This window comes from Phacochoerus africanus, chromosome 3 (assembly GCF_016906955.1).
Source record: "Phacochoerus africanus isolate WHEZ1 chromosome 3, ROS_Pafr_v1, whole genome shotgun sequence".
In the NCBI taxonomy this organism is placed as follows: Eukaryota; Metazoa; Chordata; class Mammalia; order Artiodactyla; family Suidae; genus Phacochoerus; species Phacochoerus africanus.
The window spans coordinates 124,869,883-124,891,005 of NC_062546.1; the positions used below are offsets into that span (position 1 = coordinate 124,869,883).

General features: G+C 42.1%; 1 protein-coding gene and 1 long non-coding RNA gene across 8 annotated transcripts in view; one reads left to right on the forward strand and one right to left on the reverse strand.

The window, feature by feature from the left end:
* SAP130 (Sin3A associated protein 130) overlaps positions 1-12,198 on the forward strand; it is a 94,923-nt gene extending 82,725 nt beyond the window's left edge. For all 7 annotated transcript variants that reach the window (XM_047772593.1, XM_047772596.1, XM_047772597.1 and 4 more), the window contains 3 exons: positions 9,546-9,649; positions 10,693-10,806; positions 11,250-12,198. In XM_047772593.1, coding sequence (XP_047628549.1) covers positions 9,546-9,649; positions 10,693-10,806; positions 11,250-11,408 — 377 coding nt within the window. In that variant the 3' untranslated portion in view covers positions 11,409-12,198. The remainder of the gene's footprint in view (positions 1-9,545; positions 9,650-10,692; positions 10,807-11,249) is intronic.
* Positions 1-21,123, reverse strand: part of LOC125123195 (uncharacterized) — a 77,525-nt gene that overhangs the window by 18,066 nt on the left and 38,336 nt on the right. The gene's annotated exons all lie outside the window — the stretch shown is intronic.

A 21,123-nucleotide genomic window follows, 5' to 3' on the forward strand; every position in this document is an offset into this window, starting at 1 on the left:
TCCAACTAGGAACCATGAGGTTGCTGGTTCAATCCCTGGCCTTGCTCAGTGGGTTAAGGATCTGGCGTTGCCATGAGCTGTGGTGTAGATTGAAGACGTGGCTCCAATCTGGCGTTGCCGTGGCTCTGCTGTAGGCCAGAGGCTACAGTTCTGATTCGACCCCTAGCTTGGGAACCTCCATATGCCAAGGGTGGGGCCCTAAAAAGACAAAAAAAAAAAAAAGTACTTGACAGAATATCAGCAAGGATGTTCACAAACCAACATCTTGTAGACATTTATAGAACACTCCAACACCTGCAGAATACAAATTCTCTCAAGTGCACACAGAATATATCAAGATAGACCATATTTAGAATCATAAACCTCAACAAGTTTGGAAGAATTGAAATCCTACAGAGTATCTTCATTGACTATGGTGGACTAGAAACCAGTGACAGAGATAACTGAAAAGCCTCCAAGCCATGGCAATTATACAACACATGTCTAAATAATGGCTCAAAGAGCAAGTCTCAAGGGAAATTTAAAAAACTGAATGAAAATAACAATCAACATACCAAAGTATGTGAAAGGCAACTAAAGCATAAATGTATACTTTAGTTGCATACATTTATAGGCAAATGTATAGCACTAAATGCCTATATAAGAAAAGAGGAATAGCTCAAAGTTTCTACATCAAAAAAACTAGAAAAGGGAGTTCCCATCGTGGCTCAGCAGAAATGAATCTGACTAGCATCCATGAGGATGTAGGTTCGATCCCTGACCTTGCTCAGTGGGTTAAGGATCTGGCGTTGCCTTGAACTGTGGTGTAGGTCGCAGATGCAGCTCAGATCCCTTGTTCTGTGGCTGTGGCGTAGGCCTGCAGCTACAGCTCCAATTCATCCCCTAGCCTGGGAACCTCCATATGCCGTGGGTGCAGCCCTAAAAAGACAAAAAAACCTAGAAAAAGAAGAGCAGCATGAACTTATCAGCAAGATCATGCCCTTCCTGAAGGCTGTGGGAGAGAATCCTTCCTCACCTCTTTTTAGCTTCTGGTGGTTGCCAGCAACCCTAGGTACTCTTCAGCTTGGAACTGCATACTCCAATTTCTCCCTAGTATCTCCACCTAGCACTCTCCCTGTGCTTCTTGACTCTTTGGGTTCAGGACCCACCCTATCTCATTATAACCTCTTCACTTGATTACATCTGCAAAGACCTTCTTCCAAAGGTCACATTCACAGGTACCAAGAGTTAGGACTTACACCTATCTTTTGGAAGGACACAGTTCAACCCACAACAAAAGCTAAAGCAAAGTCACATGATCGTATCAATTGCTACAGAAAATTCAAAACTTATTCATGATAAAAACTCAAAAATACGAAAAGAGGAAGACTTCCTCAACTTGGTAAAAAAGTCTACCAAAAAAACTGGAGCTGACATTTATACTTAATGGCGAAAGACCATAAGTCTTTCTACCTGAGATTAGCAAAAAGTCAAGGCCTGTTCTCTTACCTGTTAGTAAAAAGCTGGAAGTTCTAGCCACATTGTAAGAAAAGGATAAAATGCTATACATGTTGGAAAGCAGTAAATAAAAGTGTCTCTATTTGCAAATGACATCATTTTCTTTTCTCTCTCTTTTTTTTTTTTTTTTAGCTTTTTGCTTTTTAGGGCCACACCCAGAGCATATGGAAGTTCCCAGACTGGGGGTCCAATTGGAGTTGCAGCTGCCATCCACAGCCACAGCCACAGCAACACCAGATCCTAGCCACATCTGCGACCTATACCACAGCTCTTGACAACACCAGATCCTTAACCCACTGAGCAAGGTCAGGGATCAAACCCTCATCTTCATGGATACTAGTCAGATTTGTCTCTGTTGCGCCACAATGGGAACTCCAACATCATTTTCTACGTAGAAAATCTCAAGGAGTCTACAAAAAAAAAAAAAACAAACAAACCCTCCTGTAACTAATAAATAAATTCAGCAAGTTCACAGAATACAGTATCAACATGAAAAATATCTATTTTAATTTTAGATACCTGGAATATTGAGGAAACATTGAAAACAAAATGCTATGTATAGTTATTCCTCCCAAAATGATAGACTTAGGTACAAATTTAGCAAACGTATAGGACATGTTCGGTAAAATCTGCAAAATGCTCATAAAAGAAATGAAAGAAGATCTAAATAAATGAAGAGACAATATTCATGATTTTAAAAATTCAAGGATGTCAATTCTCCCTGGATTGACTACAATTCCTACCAAAATCTCAAAGGTTTTTATAAACATAGTGAAGCTTGTTCTAAACATTATGTGGAAAGACACAGAAACAAGAATAGCGAAAATTGGAGTTCCCGTCGTGGCGCAGTGGTTAACGAATCCTACTAGGAACCATGAGGTTGCGGGTTCGATCCCTGCCCTTGCTCAGTGGGTTAATGATCCAGCATTGCCGTGAGCTGTGGCTCAGATCCCGCGTTGCTGTGGCTCTGGCGTAGGCCGGTGGCTACAGCTCCAATTCGACCCCTAGCCTGGGAACCTCCATATGCCGAGGGAGCGGCCCAAGAAATGTCAAAAAGACAAAAAAAAATAAATAAATATAGTGAAAATTATCTCAAAAAATAAGAGAAATCGTTGTTACCAGTAATAAAACTGATTTAGCTGTAATACTCAAAACAGCTTGGTATTTGCAGAGGGATAGGTGTGTAGATGACTGGACTGGAGTAGAAAATGCAGAAATAGATCCACACATGCCCAACTGATTATTGATGAAAGTGCAGAAGCGGAGTTCCCGTCCTGGCGCAGTGTTTAACGAATTCGACTGGGAACCATGAGGTTACAGGTTTGATCCCTAGCCTTGCTCAGTGGGTTAAGGATCCAGCATTGCTGTGAGCTGTGGTATAGGTCGCAGACCTGGCTCGGATCCTGTGTTGCTGTGGCTCTGGCATAGGCCGGTGGCTACAGCTCCAATTGGACACCTAGCCTGGGAACCTCCATATGCCTCCGGAGCGGACCTAGAAAAGGCAAAAAGACAAAAAAAAAAAGTGCTGAAGCAATTTAGTGGAGGAAGGAAAGCCATCTTAACAAATAGTGTTGAACATCTATATGTTTGGAGAGGAAAAAAAGAACCTCAACCTAATCCTCAACACTTTATACAAAAATTAACTGAAAATGGATAATAGATTTAAACATGAAATATAAAACTATGAAACTTTTAGAAGAAAACCTGGGAGCAGATCTTTAGAACCTAGGGCTTGGTGAACAATTCTTAGACATGACACCAAAAACACCATCTATAAAAGACAAACAATCAGTAAAATGGACTTCATAAGACCTTTTTTATCTGTGAAAGACTCTCTTAGGAAGATGAAAATACAACCTATAGACTGGGAGGCAATATTGGCAAATCAGGTATCTCATAAAGGACTGATCTATAGGATATATACTTACAAGTAAATAAAAACAATGATCCAGTTAGAAAATGGACAAAGATGTGAGGAGACATTTCACCAAAGAAGATACATGGATGGCAATCACCTAAGATGTTCAGGAGGACCTAAATCCTAGTCCTTGAGGATTAGGTCCAAGAGGACATAAATCCTACCCTTGAATGTAGGCTCTGCATCCAAAGCATGCAGTATGGAAGAGGGAGGTGGGTGAAACAGCATTATAGTGGAGACCCCTGATAAACATCACCTCAGCCAGGTGGTCAAAGTCAATTTCAACAGTGATGAATCACTTTGATAGTACATACCCTTGTGGCCTAATGGTTAAGGAATGCTTGTGTTGTCACTGCTGTAGTTCAGGTCCAATCCCTGGCCCAGGAACTTCCAGCCAAAAAAAAAAGTAGTATGTACCCTCACAAGCAGTGATGACAGTATTTCTCTGTGTGCTCTCAAAAACCCATAACCACAATCTAATCCTAAGAGAAACGTCAGACAAATTAAATAGAAGGGCATCCTACAAAATACTTAACCAGTACTCTTTAAAATTGTCAAGTTCATCAGAATCAAGGGAAGTATGAGAAACCTATCAAACCAAAAGGAATGTCAGGAGACATGACAAACAAAAAAGAGTAAAAAATTTAATTTTTAAAAAGTGGGCACAATGGGTTAAGGATCTGGCGTTGTCACTGCAGTGGCTCGGGTCACTGTGGTGGTGTGAGTTCAATCCCTGGCCCAGGAACTTCCACATGCTCTGGGCATGGCCAAGAAAAAATGTTTATCCCTAGCCATTAGAGGAATTTAAATTGAGATGCTTATCAAAGTAGCTGAAATTAAAAATACTGGTAATGCCAAATACTGGTGAGGATGTGGAAAAACCAGATCTCTCATATTTTTCTTTGAGCATTTTGAATTCTCGCTTCCATTGCCTTCTAGCCTTCATTTTCAGCTGCTGGGCTTTGGGGGTTTATCTTGTAAGTGATGCATCATTTTTTGTCTTGCCCCTTTGAAGATTTTCTCAGCTTTGACTTCCAACATTTTTACTATGATATGTCTCTTTTTATCTTTGCATTTATCATACTTGAAGTTCCTTGAGCTTCCTGGATGTATAGGTTATATCTGTTTTTCAATAGATGTGAGAAGTTTTCAGCCATTTTTTCTTTGAATACTTCTTCCTTTTGGTACTCCATGATACATACCTTGGTGCTCTTAATGGTGTTCCACATTCCTCTGGGGCCCTGTTCATTTTTCTTCATTTCTTTTTTTCCCTCCATTCTTCAGCTTGCATAACCTCTATCAAGCTGTCTTCAACTTTACTAATTCTCTTTTGTACCAATCCAGTTCTATTCTTGAGCCCCTCTAATAGATTTTTAAATTTCCTTTACTGTACTCTTTAACTCCAGAATTTTCACTTGGTTCTTTTCTTAAAAAGTAATTTCTATGGAGTTCCTGTCGTGGCTCAGCAGAAATGAATCTGACGAGTATCCATGAGGACGCAGGTTCAATCCCTGGCCTCGTTCAGTAGGTTAAGGATCCTGCATTTCTGTGGCTGTGGCGAAGGCTGGCAGCTGTAGCTCCTATTCCACCTCTAGCCTGGGAACCTCCATATGCCACAGGTGTGGCACTAAAACGACAAAAAAAAAAGAAGAAGAAGAAAAGGAAAAAGAAAATAAATAATCCCTATGTCTTTATTGTTATTCTCTATTTAATGTGACATGATCATCATACCTCCTTCACTCATGCTTTCTTTGCATTCTGAATTTATCCATAATGGCTGCTTTGAAATCTTTTTCTGATAAATCTGAAATCTAGTCACTCTTCTCCTGCAGTTTCTGATGCCTGTCTCTTTTTCCCCATATGTGGGTCATACTGTCCTGTTTCTTTGCATGCTTCATAATTTTTGTTGGAAACTGGATGTTGTAAACTATTGTTAAGTCTGGACACTAATCTCCCTGCCTCCTCCAAGACTTGCTATTGTCATTTGCTAGTTTGTTTAGTGACCAGCAAGATTTTTGTATGGAAGTCTAATCCTTCTGTCCAAGCAGCAGCATGGCATGTTCAGGCTCTGATGTTACTCCTTGGGGAGGTGTGGCTTTGGGTGCCTCCACAGTCACCCTGGCATGACAGTGGTATTGATAGGGTTCTTTCCCACTGTTGCCCTGACCACATCCAGCTGATGATCCACTGAAACTTGCATGCCATCTGCTCTGCTAGCACACAGCACTGGAGTATGCCTTGAAACACAAACTCCTCTTCAGACTAACACAGTCACATTGTAGCTCTTGGGCAGGATGGTTCCTGAGGTCAGTGCATGGTATTCTTCCCTCAGGAGCACTCCTGCCAGCTGTCTTGTTCCATGTTCTCTCCTGCACAGTCTAAGCTGTGTGTCCATCGGGTCTGTGCATTTCGACCCATTTTCCTTTCCTACACCCTCCACTGTTCTTGGGAGCACCTTTAATTTTGAACTTCACACTGTTGAAAGTAGAGCTTGTTCCTTTGGAAAGAGATTAGAAGTTTTCTATTTCATGGCCTCTTGCTCCCTGCAGGCAAAAGCTCTGAGCCTAAGGCTCTGGAGATGGTGTGGAGTTGGGGGTGGCAGCCTTCTCTGAGTAACACCTCACTCTAGGAGGTGAGCACTCAGTGGAGGGAAGAGGAGTGAGCAGCCTGGCGTTGACTTAACTTGCCTCTCCTGGCCTGAAGCCACTATGTCACAAGCCAAAAAAAGGCCTCCTGGGGCCCCAGTGTTCTCAGCACCCCTTGCCTAAGGCATAGCCTCCATTCTACAAGTGGGGGTTTAACAGAAGGGAGCCCCCCACTTGTCACTTAGACTCAACTGGGACTTAGCCTTGGCACTAGGGATCAGGATGAGAAATGACCTGCTACTCCTGGGAAGAAATTCCTCTCCCTAGGAGTTGGAGGACAGGGGAGCCTGGGTTCTAGGCTGCAACAATCTGGAATGGAGTCTCAGCCTCTCTGAACTGGAGGAGAAGGAGAACGAGAACAGCCTTGGTTCAAACACTGCAGACTTACTGTTGTTACCACATTTTAGTAGACTTGCTTGAATAGATCTTCCTACATTGCCGTTTGCCCTTGGGGACCTTTCCCAAAGACTTTAAAGGATTGTTTTAAAATTTCCCAGGTTTCACTGGGGAAGTTGCTTAGCAGAACACTGTCAGAGCACAAGTCAGTTGTCTCATACATTGCTGAGCCGCTGTGGAAAGAGTTTGGCAGTTTCATTAAAACTAAACATAGACTTACTGTATGACCCAACAGCTGCACTCGTGGGCATTTATCCCAGAAAAATGAAAACCTGTGTCCACACAAAAACCTATACACAGGTGTTCATAGCAGCTTTTTAAGTAAGAGGCAAAAGCTGGAAACAACACAGATGACATCAAATGGTTAAGCAAACTGTAGTATCATTGAGTACTACTGAGGAATGGATAGGAAAGAACTACTAATGCAACAGCTTGGATGGGTCTCAAGGGCATTGTGCCTGTGCTTAGTGGAAAAAGCTAATCTTACTTAGAAGGACACATACCACGTGATTCTATCTAACAATCTTGAATTGACAAAATTACACAGAACAAATTGGTGATCTAGGGGTTAGTCATGGGGCAGGGGTGGTGTGATCATAAAAGTGTAGTACAGGAGAGATGTCTGGTGATGCAGTAGTTCTGAATCTGCACAGGACACGATGTATCTTCCCTTTACGTCAGTGTCCATTTCCTGGGTATGATACTGTGCTGCACTTATTAAGGTGTTCACAGTGGGAGGAACAAGGTGAGGGGGAAGAACTTGACCTCTCTTTACTTTTTTTTTTTGCTTCTGAGGGTCACACCCGTGGCATATGGAGGTTCCCAGGCTAGGGGTCCAACTGGAACTGTAGCCACTGGCCTACACTAGAGCCGCAGCAATGTGGGATCTGAGCTGTGTTTGCAACCTACACCACAGTTCACAGCAATGTCAGATCCTTAACCCACTGAGTGAGGCCAGGGATTGAACCCACAGCCTCATGATTCCTAATCAGATTTGTTTCTGCTGCATCATGACAGGAACTCCTCTCTTTACTATTTTTCCCCCCAGTAATAGCTTTATTAAGCCATATTTCACATAGCGCACAACTTACCCATTAAAGTGTACAATTCATTGATTTGTCAGAGAGTTGCCCATCCATCACTGCAGTTAATTTTAAAATATTTTCATTACCCCAGTAAGAAACTTTACCACGCTTAGCCACCATCCCCACTCCTGCCACCTTCACCCCTCCACACCAAATACATTCTGGGAATTCCCATAGTGGCGCAGTGGTTATCGAATCCGACTAGGAACCATGAGGTTGTGGGTTCGGTCCCTGCCCTTGCTCAGTGGGTTAACAATCCAGCATTGCCATGAGCTGTGGTGTAGATTGCAGACACGGCTCGGATCTCGCATTGCTGTGGCTCTGGCGTAGGCCAGTGGCTACAGCTCCGATTCGACCCCTAGCCTGGGAACCTCCATATGCCAAGGGAGCGGCCCAAAGAAATAGCAAAAAGACAAAATAAAATAAAACAAATACATTCTGTTTTATGGATATATACACCACATTTTATTTATCCTTACATCACTTCATGGACATTTGGTTTGTTTCCACTTTTTGATGATTATGAATAATGGTGCTGTGATTATTTTTGTCCAAATTTGTGTGGGAACATCTGTTTTCATTTCTCTTGGGCATATACCTAGGAATGGAATTTCTGGGTTGTGTGGTAACTATATTTAATACCTTAGGAACTCCCAGACTGGTTTCCCAAGTGAATACATTTTATTTTCCCAGCAGCAATGCCTGAGAGCTGTGATTTCTCCACATCCTCACCAACCCTTGCTTTTTCTCTATAGCATCCTAATGGGTATGAAGTGGTACTTCACTGTGGTTCTGATGTGCACTTCCTAATGCCTAATGATGAGTTTATTAGCCATCGTATCTCTTTTTTGGAGAAATGTCTGTTCAGATCCTTTGCCCTTTTTAAATGGTTTATCTTTTTATTATTGAGTGGTAAGAATTCCTCACATATTCTAGATACCAGTCTCTTACCAAATCTCTGTACTGTCTTTGCAATGTCTATGAATCTATAATTTATTTCAAACTAAAAAGTTTCTTTTAATGCTCACAATGAAATATGCAAGTACCTTTTTTTAAACTCAGTAAATTTTATTATATTTAATGCTCACAATGAAATATGCAAGTACCTTTTTTAAACTCAGTAAATTTTATTATATTTATAGTTATACTACCATCATCACAGCCTAATTTCACAGCATTGCCATCTCAAACTCCCACCTCATCCCTCCCCACCTCCCATCCTGTCTCCTTTGGTAACTGAAATACAAGTACTTTCAGGTGCTCTAAGAAGTAACATTCATCCCTTTTAGGTTTAAAGCAAAATTGAATGGAAGATAAAGAGATTTCCCGTTTCCCCCCCCCACCCCCACACACATGTAGCCTCCTCCATGATCAACACCCCTCACCACAGTGATATATCTGTTACATTTGATGAGCCTAAGCTGACATATAATTATCAGCCAAAGGTCATCATTGGAGTTCCTGTTGTGACTTAGTGGGCTAAGAATCCAAAATAGTATCCATGAGGATGCAGGTTCGATCCCTGGCCTCACTCAGTGTGTTAAGGATCCAGCGTTGCCATGAGCTGTGGTGTACATCACATGTATGGCTCCATCCAGCATTGCCAGGGCTGTGGCATAGGCCGGCAGCTGCACCTCAATTCAGCCCCTAGCTCAGGAACCCCTGTTTTTAAAAAAGCACAAAGGTCATCATTTACATTAGAGTTCAGCCTTGGTGTTGTACATTGTATCATTTTTGACAAATAGTTGTCAAAATTATTTTTTTAATAAATAACTGGGGTTTTTTAATGTTTCTGAATTACCTATGTAATGTGAAAAAATATTTTAAGTCTTAGTTAAACAGTAATGTTAAAACTTCACAGGGAGTTCCCTGGTAGCCTAGCAGGTTAAGGATGTGGCATTGTCACTCCTATGGTGCAGATTTGGTCCCTGGCCCAGGAATTTCTGCATGCTGTGGGCATGGCCAAGAAAAAATACTAAAATATACTTTTTTTTATGCTTCCAGAGGAGAAGAAAGCTATGCTGCAGGAAATAGCTAATCAGAAAGGAGTATCCTGTCGTGCCCAAGGCTGGAAAGTCCACCTCTGTGCCGCCCAATTGCTGCAGCTGGTAGGTGGCTATTTAGGGGTTGCTACGTCTTGCTGGAGACATCTCAGTTCATAGAGCATTTTCTTTTGAGTGATTGACTGAAGCATTTCCAGTTAACGTGGGTCATGGTGAAATTTTTATATGTGCCATGTAATATAATTACTGTGTCTATTCCATGGGATGTAATTGTAATCTTGATATATCTTAGTTTTGGTCTCCATAACCAAAATATACTGAACAACTGTAATGTAAGACCTACAATGAAGGTTTAGTTTTATGTGCTGCTGTGACATCTGAAACAGAGGGAGCCTCAAATGGCTGAACTGTAAGCCCCTCCTCCTCAGTCTGCTCCTTATCATGGGGACCAGGCACAGTTCCTACTTCTCCCTGAATAGTGGGCTTCAGTTCTCTGCCAGCTTATTCAAATAAATGCTCCCTCTTAATACTACAAAGCCTGCCTACTCCAGCGCCTGCTTGTGCACTGTATTCCCTGCCCGTTCATGGAGTGCAGCCCTCATGTGGCCCTGTGGGGTGTGCAGTGTCTGCCCCTAGGCTGAGAGTATATTGACTAGTAAACTGCTGTTGATCCCAGCTGTCCAGTGTGTTATGTGTTCGGCCATTTCCATCACCCCAGGGTCGGAATCCTTCCTTCAACAAGATAAAGAGGAGGTGATGAAAATAATAATCTCATAGAGTCTTTCATCTAGAGTAGCAGTAATCTGAAAAACAATGTCTTTTATGAGTATTTTTTTAAGATGTGGTGCCATGACTGGTTTTTGTCTTTCATTAAAGCAGATTTCTATGAAACTTACAAGACTTGTTTTTGAGAGGAATTGTAATAAGGGCAGTATTTAAAAGTTATCTGGGAGGATGGACTCTGAATTATAACAAGTTGTTGATGAGTTTTCTTTATTGTACTGTACCTTACTCATTGGGGGAAAATTTTATCACCCAAACAGATCTTATACCAGTTTACACAGGTGATTCAATGTGGGTTGTTTGCCTAAGTTTGACAAAGACAAGCATCCCCAAGGTCATGATGCCCTCCCTCTTGTTTGTTGCAGACGAATCTAGAACACGATGTTTATGAACGACTCACCAATCTACAGGAAGGGATTATCCCAAAGAAAAAAGCAGCAACTGATGATGATTTACACCGAATAAATGAACTAATACAGGTTTGAAAGGGCCCTTTTCTCTTCTTACTTCTCCCACTTCTGTCCACTAATACCTTTAGTAAAAACTTATTGGAGTTCCTGTCATGGCACAGTGGAAACAAATCTGACTAGGAAGCATGAGGTTCCGGGTTCGATCCCTGGCCTCGCTCAGTGGGTTAAGGATCTGGCATTCCTGTAAGCTGTGGTGTAGGTCACAGACTCGGCTTGGATCTAGTGTGGCTTTGGCATAGGCCGGCCGCTGTAGCTCTGATTTGACCCCTAGCCTGGGAACCTCCATATGCTGTGGGTGCGGCACTAAGAAGACAAAAAATAAAGAAGAGGAGGAAATACTAAGGCCTTTTTTCTATGTGAAAGCCTCAAAATGGCTTCACCCAAAGATGAGAAGTTCTTTAAAAGCCAAATTGTCTTGAAGACACTGATTGACTACGTGTCTTTTGTTGCAGGGAAATATGCAGAGGTGTAAACTTGTGATGGATCAAATCAGTGAGGCCAGAGACTCCATGCTTAAGGTTTTAGATCATAAAGATCGGGTCCTGAAGCTTCTCAACAAGAATGGGACTGTCAAGAAGGTGTCAAAATTGAAGCGGAAGGAAAAAGTCTAGACCCCAAATCAGGTCTTTGGAAACAGAATTTATGAAGAATGACGTTGGGGGTGGGGGGAGGGCCGTGTTTATTTTCAAAGTGGAACATTGAAATAAAGGAAGCGTTCTTTAATTCACCTGTGCAAGCAGAGGGACCCATAGCATCCAGAGACACAGAAGGGTCAGAGCTGATCTGGCACAGTGGCCTCCAGTCTTTCCTCCAGGCGTCTCCCTCTCCATGTACTGTGTCATCCACGACTCCTGATGCCTCAGTGTCTCCCACTTGGAATCAGTGACACAAATAACTGGCTGGCACTTTTCAGCCTTCCAGTTGCTAAACTGTATTTATCTGATGGATTCCCGCCGGACCCATACTGAGCCTGGACTGAAAGTATCCGCCCGGACCATCCATTCTCTCCCTACACTGAAAATCCAACCTCTTCCCCTCACCCCAGTCGGTTCTCCCTCTGTCTGACCTTCAGATGCCCACGCTGGCCTTCTAAAGCAGTGCCATGGCACCGAGAGACCTGCCACATCTCTCTCTAAAGGGTTGGAACTATCAATTCTTACCATTTTTTTTTTTTAACGAACCATTTCAAAGTGAACTTGTTATATTGTCTGTCCTGCGTGTGTCAGAGTTGGGTTTTTGTGGAGGTTCAGAGCAGGCAACAGCACCAAGTTGCTCTGAGATCCTTGTTCTGAAGTACATTCTTGGTTACCTGTACTTCTGTAGCTGGTGTGATGCTGTTAATTGTCTGTACTGCACATCTCCAAACGTCAATAAAAGACTCAAAGAGGTTTTTGTACATAAGCAGTTTGCATCTTTTTATAAAGTTCATCACTATCTGAGCCTCACTCAGTTCTTTACCCTGCTATAGTTTCTCATTCATTGTTGAGTCTTCTCTGTTGTGGTTGTGCTGTTCCATGTGGAGTTCCATTTGCCCTGGTATTTTGAAGATGTCACAATGGTGAAGTCTGTTGGCCTTTGGTTGTATTGTCTCCCATGGCAGATATAAATTGGTCATAGTATAGGACACTTAAGGCTGTGGTAATGGGAGTGAACCTTGAGGAGAGTAGGTTTTCTTTACAGGCCTGCTATTGCTCCCTGTGAACTAGCTTTAATGATAAGGTAGCCCAGGCTGGCTTTTTGCCTTAACCTGAACAGACTTGAGACAGGAATCTGTTCTGATTCTGATCCAGTCTCTGGGACCCATGTTCTGGCTCTCCTGAGACAGCCTTCCTCAAAGGGGAAAGATGAACTCTCACTGGTTGTAGGATTGGGGAAGAGGGAAGCAAAGCAAGCCCTCAGCCTTAGTCCGGTTAGGCCGTAGGGATGGCATAGCCCAAGCTAAACAAATCCTTGGCACCATCAATGCTGCTGCACTGGAGTATTTGAACTTGAAGGTGCTCCTGATTGTGTACTAGATGCCAGTATAGTGTGACTGCGAGAACAGGGATGCTTTGCCTCCATTTCTCAGCTGTGCATATGACCCAATGGCACGTGGTGTGCTGGCACGTGAAGGACAGACCCAGGCATTTGGAATCCTACACTACAGGCCTGTTCTCTCTAAAGGAGTTCTTCCCTCTGTTTAAACAAAACTTCAGTAACTCCGGTCAAAGGAAGTTTGTCAGTGCTAGTGTTGATGTCAGTGCAGGTTAGAACAAAAGTGTTTTCTATCTTCCCTCACGTTGTGAGGATAGTATGATCAGAAGTTGGAAAAGAATGGGAGTTTCTGTTGTGGCACAGCGGAAACGAATCCAACTAGTAACCGTGAGGTTGTGGGTTCAATCCCTGGTCTTGCTCAGTGGGTTAAGGATCTGGCATTGCCATGAGCTGTGGTACAGGTCGCAGAGACGGCTCAGATCTGGCATTGCTGTGGCTATGGCATGGGCCGGGGCTGTAGCTCCGACTTGACCCCTAGCCTGGGAACCTCCATATGCCGTGGGTGCAGCCCTTAAAAAAAAAGTTGGGAAAGGATGGATGGGGGAGGGGGAGATAAATCCTATCTACATATACAACGTTATTTAAGAACAGCTTGTTGGAGGAGTTCCCGTCGTGGCGCAGTGGAAACGAATCCGACTAGGAACCACGAGGTTGCGGGTTTGATCCCTGGCCAGGCTCAGTGGGTTAAGGATCTGGTGTTGCCTTGAGCTGTGGTGTAGGTTACAGATGCAACTCGGATCTGGCGTTGCTGTGGCTCTGGTGCAGGACAGCGGCTAAAGCTAGATTAGACCCCTAGCCTGGGAATCTCCATATGCCACGGGAGCGGACCTAAAAAGATAAAAGACAAAAAAAAATAACAGCTTGTTGGCATTCCCACTGAAGCTCGGTGGGTTAAGAACCCGACATGTTGGTGAGGATGTAAGTTCGATTTCTGACTTTAGTAGGTTAAGGATTGATTGTTGCCACAAGCTGCAGTGTAGGTCATAGATGCGGCTCAGTCTGGCATTGCTGCGGCTTTGATGTAGGCTGGAAGCTGCAGCTCCATTTCAGCCCTAGCTTAGGAACTGCCATGTGCTATATAGGAACAGCCCTTAAAAGAAATACAATTAAATTTAATTTAGTAAAAAAAAAAAAAAAAAAAACAGCTTGATTTTTCCCATTGTGGCTCAGCAGAAACAAACCAAACCCAACTAGTATCCATGAGGATTCATGTTGGATCCCTGGCCTCACTCAGTAGGTTAAAGATCCGGCATTGCTGTGAGCTGTGGTGTAGGTCGGCAGCTGTAGCTCTGATTGGACCCCTAGCCTGTGAATTTCCATGTGCCACAGGTGTGGCCCTAAAAAGTCACACACAAGAAAAAGACTTTAATTTGGATTCTGTTCTTTACAGTAGAAAACCAAAGATACATAAATCTGGGGGGTGGGGGGAATTGATCTGCTTGGTCTAGGAAATCTTTCATATAGTGGTTTAAAACCTGGATATTTCAAAAGATCATTAAATGTCTGAGAGTATTTTTATTTTCAGTGATTATCATAGTAATATAGAATCACACAATTTTTGTATATAGTTCAACCCAACCTGTGGTAAAATGGATACCTTTAAAAGAATGTAAGTTTTTATACTTTTTTTATTGTAAGATACAGCACAGATACAGAAGAGTACATGAAACAAAAATGCAACTTTGTAAGTTCTTAAGAACAATTTTTTTTTGTCTTTTTAGGTCCACACCTGTGGCACATGGAGGTTCCCAGGCTAAGGGTCATATGGGAACTAACTGTAGCCACCAACCTATGCCACAGCCACAGCAACGTAGGGTCCAAGCCACATCTTTGACCTACACCACAGCTCACAGCAATGCTGGATCCTTAACCCACTGAGCGAGGCCAGGGATCAAACCTGCATCTTCATGAATACTAGTCAGATTCGTTTCCGCTGAGCCACGATGGGAACTCCCTTAAGAACAATTTTGAAATGGCCCCCCAGGCTAAGAAATAGAACTTTGCCAGTCACCTCATAAAACCTCTAACAGCTCCAATCTACTGACAACCTTCTACCTCCCCTAAAATAATCAACCGTCTTGACTCTCCCCCCCATAGTCAATTTCATTGTGGTATAATTACAGAGAGTAAGATACCTAAATCTTAAATGTACAGTTTTATGGGGTTTGACATTGTGATTAACATGCATATAAAGATATAAGATGTTACTGTAAACCAGGAAAAGTGCTCCTCTGTAGTCAATCCAGCTCTGCCCTCCCATCACCACCCCACCAAGGTAAACACTGATCTACTCTCCCTTATGGATTAGTTTTATTTTGTTTTTTGTTTTTTTTTTAGGACCACAGTTGAGGCATATGGAAGTGCCCAGGCTAGGGGTCAAATTGGAGCTGGAGCTACTGCCTACGCCACAGGCACAGCAACGCAGGATCCGAGCTGCACCTGCTCACGGCAACGCTGGATCCTTAACCCATTCAGCAGGGCCAGGGATCAAACCCTCGTCCTCATGGATGCTAGTTGCGTTTGTTAACCCCTGAGCCATGATGGGAACTCCCTATAGTCGTATCTAATTGTTTTCATTCGCAGTTCCCTAACGACATGATGTTAAACATTTTTTCAAATGTTCATTTGCCATCTTTATATCTTGCTTTTTTTAATCACACTTTTAATCTTTTTTTTTTTTTTTTTTTGGCAATGTCTACGGCATATGCAAGTTCCTGGGCCAAGAATCGAATCCACACCACACCAGCAACTGGAGCCACAGCAGTGACAACACTGGATCGTTAACCTACTGTGCCACAAGGGGACTCCTTCATATGTTTTTCTGTTTTGTTTTTGGGGCTTTGTTTTTTTAGGGGGGTTGCTTTTTAGGGCTGCACCCACGACATATGAAAGTTCCCAGGCTAGGGGTCAAATCAGAGCTGCAGCTACTGGCCTACGCCACAGCCACAGCAACACCAGATCCTTAGCCCACTGAATGAGGCCAGGGATCAGACCACATCCTCATGGATACTGGTAGGGTTCGTTACCACTGAGCCACAACAGGAAGTCCTTTATATGGTTTTGATGAGGTATTTGTTCAGATCTTTGCCCATATTTTATTTAATTTGTTTGTTTTCTGATTGAGTTTTAAGAGTTCTTTGTATATTTTGGATATCCGCTCTTCTTCAGATATGTGTTTTGCAAACATTTTCTCCCTGTCTGTGGCCTGTCTTTTCATTTACTTAATAGTGTCTTTTTGAGAGAAGCTTTTAATTTTAGTAAAGTACAACATCAGTTTTTTCTTTAATAATTGTGCTTTTGGATTATATTTAAAGATATTATCAAAATCCAAGGTCACCTAGATTTTCTCCTGTGTTTTGTTATAGTAGTTTCATGGTTTTGTGTTTTACATTTAGGCTTTAATGATCCAGTTTGAGATAATTTTTGTGAAAGTTGTTAAGAACCATGTAAACTTTTTGGTTTTTATTTGTTTTTTTTTGGGGGGGGGGCATGGATATCCAATTGTTCAGCACTATTTATTGAAAAGACTATTCTTAATTAAATTGCCTTTGCCCCCTTGTCGGAGATCAGTTGAATGTTTATGTGGAAGCGTATTTCTGGGCTCTGTGTTCTGTCCCATTGACATAATTTTCTGTTCTTTTGCCAATACCACTCTGGGTTTGTTTTTTTTTTCCCCTAAATATTAAATTGTCTAGGAGTTCCCATCGTGGCGCAAGGGAAATGAATCTGACTAGGAACCATGAGGTTGCAGGTTCGATCCTTGGCCTTGCTCAGTGGGTTAAGGATCTGGCATTGCCGTGAGCTATGGTGCAAGTCGCAGATGCTGCTTGGATCTGGCGTTGCTGCAGCTGTGGTGTAAGCCGACAGCTACAGCTCTGATTTGACCCCTAGCCTGGGAACCTCCATGTGCCACAGGTGCAGCCCTAAAAAGCAAAAAAAATTAAACTGTCTATATATTTTAATATATAGTTGATTTACAGTATTGTACTAATTTCTGCTATACAGCACAGTGATTCAGTTATATATGTATATATATTTTAATTTTTATATTCTTTTCCATTATAGTTTATCATAGGATATAGAATATAAAATTGCCTGTGCTATACATTAGGACCTTGTTATTTATCCATTCTGTATATAAATAGCTTACATCTGCTAACCTCAGCCTCCCACTTCACCTCTCCATGAGCCTTCTCTCCCTTGGCAATGCCAAGTCTGTCTCTATGTCCAGTATCCCTCTGTTTCAATCTCTAGCTTTATAGTAAATTTTGAAGTTGAGCAGTATCAGTTCTCTAACTTTGTTCTTCAGTGTTGTGTTGGTTATTCTAGGTCTTTCATCTTTTCATCTAAAGCTTAGAATCTGTTAATATCTACAAAACAGCCTCCTGAAATTTTGATTGGGATTACATAAATCTATAGATCAAGTTGGGAAGGAATTGACATCTTAGTAACATTTCATGTTCTAGTCTGTGAACAGGGACTGTCTCTTCATTTATTTGGATCTTCATTTTCTTTCATCAGTTTTGTAGTTTTCCTCATATACAGCCTATACATATTTCATTAGATTTATACCTAAATATTTCATATTTATGTATTTGCTATTATAAGTGGTACTGTGTTTTTTATTTCAAATTCTAATTGTTCCCTGGTGGTCTATGGGAAATCAGTCCACATTTATATACTACTAACCTATGTGCTGTGATGTTGCTACATTCACAAGTTTTTTTAGTCGATTCTTCATGACTTTTTACATAAGCAGTAATTCCATCTGAACAAATACAGTTTTGTTTCTTTTTTTTTGTCTTTTTTTTTTTTTTGTCTTCTTGCCTTTTCTAGGGCCACTCCTGCAGCATATGGAGATTCCCAGACTAAGGGTCTAATCAGAGCTGTACCCACTGGCCTACGCCACAACCACAGCAACACCAGATTCGAGCTGTGTCTGTGACCTACACCACAGCTCATGGCAATGCCAAATCCTTAATCCACTGAGCAAGGCCAGGGATCGAACCCCCAACCTCATGGTTCCTGATCAGATTTGTTAACCACTGAGCCACAAGGGAACTCCTATTTCTTCTTCCTTAATCTGTATTCATTTTATTTCCTTTTCCTATTGCACTGGATAGGCCTTCCATTAAGGTGTTGAGTAGAAGTGATAAGAGTGGGTATCTTTGCCTTGTTCCCAGTCTTAGTGGTAGAGTGTCTAGTTTATCACCATTAAGTATGATGTGAACTGTAGGGGAGTTTGGTAAATGTTTTTTCTCAAGTTGAATTTCTCCCCTCTTCCAAGTTTGCTGAGAATTTTTAGCCATAGAATGAAGGGTGGATTTTGTCGAATGTTTTTCCGCACCGCTAATATGATCATATGAGTTTTCTTCTTTAGCATGGTGGTATCTTAGATTACATTAATTTTGTGCTATTGATCCAGTCAGTCAAACCAGCATACTTGGAATAAACCCCACTTGGTTATGGTATATAATTCTTTTTACATATTGTTAGATTCAATTTGCCATAGATTCAGTTGCATCTATGTTCATGAGATATGCTGGTTTGTGGCTTGTTTTCTGTACATGCCTTTGTCTGGTTTCAGTGTCTTGGTAATGTTGGCCTCATAGAATGAGTTAGGGAATGCTCTCTCTATTCTCTTTTTAGGAGGAGATTGTAGAAAATTAGCACAATTTCTTCTTTAAATGTTGGTCAAATTCAACAGTGAAAACATCTGGACCTGGTACTTTATTTGGGGGAAAATTATTATCAACCTTTCTATTTTTTTATTTATTTTTTTTTTTTTTTGCTTTTTAGAGCTGCACCCCTGGCATATGGAGTTTCCCAGGCTAGGAGTCCAATTGGAGCTGTACCCGCCAACCTATGCCACAGCCACGACAATGCCAGATCCAAACCACATCTGTGACCTGCACCACAGCTCATGGCAACGCCAGATCCTTAACCCACTGAGCAAGGCCAGGAATCGAACCCACATCATCATGGATGCTGATCAGGTTCGTTAACCATAGACCCACAATGGGAGCACCTCAACCTAATTTTTTAAAGAGACATAAGTCTATTCAGATTGTCTTTCTGTCCCTTATTGTGTGAGTTTTGGTAGTTTCTGTCTTTGAAGAAATTAGACTAGCACAGATTCAATCCGTGACCTGAGAACTTCCACAGGGTACAGGCATAGGTAAAAAAAAGAAAAAGGAAATTGGAGCATTTCATCTAAGTTATTCAATCTGTGGGCATAAAGTTGTTAATAGTATTCCTTTATTATTCTTTCCATGTCTGTGGGAAGAGTATTTATATGATTCTTTTGTTTCTTTCTTTTTTTGTCTTTTTTTTTTTTTTTTTGTTATTGTTGCTATTTCTTGGGCCGCTCCCGCGGCATATGGAGGTTCCCAGGCTAGGGGTTGAATCGGAGCTGCAGCCACCGGCCTACGCCAGAGCCACAGCAACTCAGGATCCGAGCCTCGTCTGCAACCTACACCACAGCTCACGGCAACACCGGATCGTTAACCCACTGAGCAAGGCCAGGGACCAAACCCGCAACCTCATGGTTCCTAGTCAGATTCGTTAACCACTGCGCCACGATGGGAACTCCCTTTTGTTTCTTTCTTTTTTGGTTTGTGCCCATGGCATGTGGAACTTCCTGGGCCAAAGATCAAACTGGCACCATGGCAGTGACCTGAGCCTCAGCAGTGACAATGCTAGATCCTTAACCACTAGGCCACCAGGGAACTCCTCGTATCACTTTTTAAAATATCAATTGAGATATAACCCATGTAACATACAATTCACCCACTTGAAATATGAAATTCAATGACTGTATTCCCAGGGTTGTGTACCAATCACCACAATCAATGTTGCCCCCAAAACAAGCCCTGCACCCTGAAGCCATTACTCCACTTTAGGAGTTTAATCTCCTTTGAATTAATTTTTGCATCTGATGTGAAGTAGGGGGCCCAACTTCATTCTTTTGCATATACCAAGCCAGTAGTCCCACCATCATTTGGTGAAGACTATTCTTTCACCATTGAATTGTCCTGGTAACTTGTGAAAGACAAGTTAGTTGTATTTGTAAAGGCTTATGTCTTGATTCTCAATTCTATTCCATTGACCAAACTCAGGCCACTACCACACTGTCCTGTTCACTGAAACTGCAGTAAGTTTTGAAATTGTGACGTGTGAAGAGTTCCCACTGTGGCTCAGCGGGTTAAGAACCTGACTAGTACCCGTGAGGATGTGGGTTCAATCCTGGCCTTGCTCAGTGGGTTAAGGATCTGACATCGCCATGGACTGCGGCATAGGTCGCAGATGTGGCTTGGATCTGGGGTTGCGTGGCTGTGGCGTAGGCCGGCAGCTGCAGCTCCACTTCACCCCTAGCCTGGGAACTTCCATGTGCCTCAGGTGTGGTACTAAAAAAATAATAATAATAATACTGTAACAAAAATTAGCATGTAAGTATCTGTTTAAGTTCCTGGTTTCATTTCCTTTGGATATATATCTAAAAGTGAAATTTCTGGTTTGGGTGATTTGTTTTTTATTTTTTGTTGTTTTTTTTTTTTCTGGCATGCCTATAGCATGTGAAAGTTCCCAGGACAGAGGTGGAACCTGCACCGCAGCATCAACCAAAGCCACTGCAGTGACACCATATTCTTAACCACTGTGCCACAAGGAAACTCCCAGAAGTGGGATTTCTGAATCATATGATAATTCTGGGTTTAGCATTCTGAGGAGCCACCAAAATATTTTCCATAGCAGTTATACCATTTTACCTTGTTAAGTATTTTGTTCTTTTTGATGCTATTATAATTTGAATTGCTTTATTTATTTATTTTTATTTATTTTTTTTTTTTTTGCTTTTTAGAGCCGCATCCACAGCATATGGGAGTTCCCAGGCTAGGGGTTGAATCGGAGCTACAGCTGCCGGCCAACGCTACAGCCACAGCAAAGCCAGATCCTAGCCATGTCTGCAACCTACACCACAGCCCATGGCACCGCCGGATCCTTAACCCACTGAGCGAGGCCAGGGATCAAACCCACAACCTTATGGTTCCTAGTTTCCACTGCGCCACGATGGGAACTCCGTGTTTTGAGTTTCTCATGGGAACAAGGCTTAGGTCTAAGATTAAGGACAGATAGAATAAAGCACGTTTGTATTTCTCCAACTGTTTTATTGTAGACTGTGTACATTAAAAAAAAAAAAGCAATAGACAGCAGCATTGCTAAGGGGGTAAATCAGGTGCACAAAATGAAAGTGCTGTCAGGGTTTAGAGAAGGAAATCATCCTAAGATAGTGAC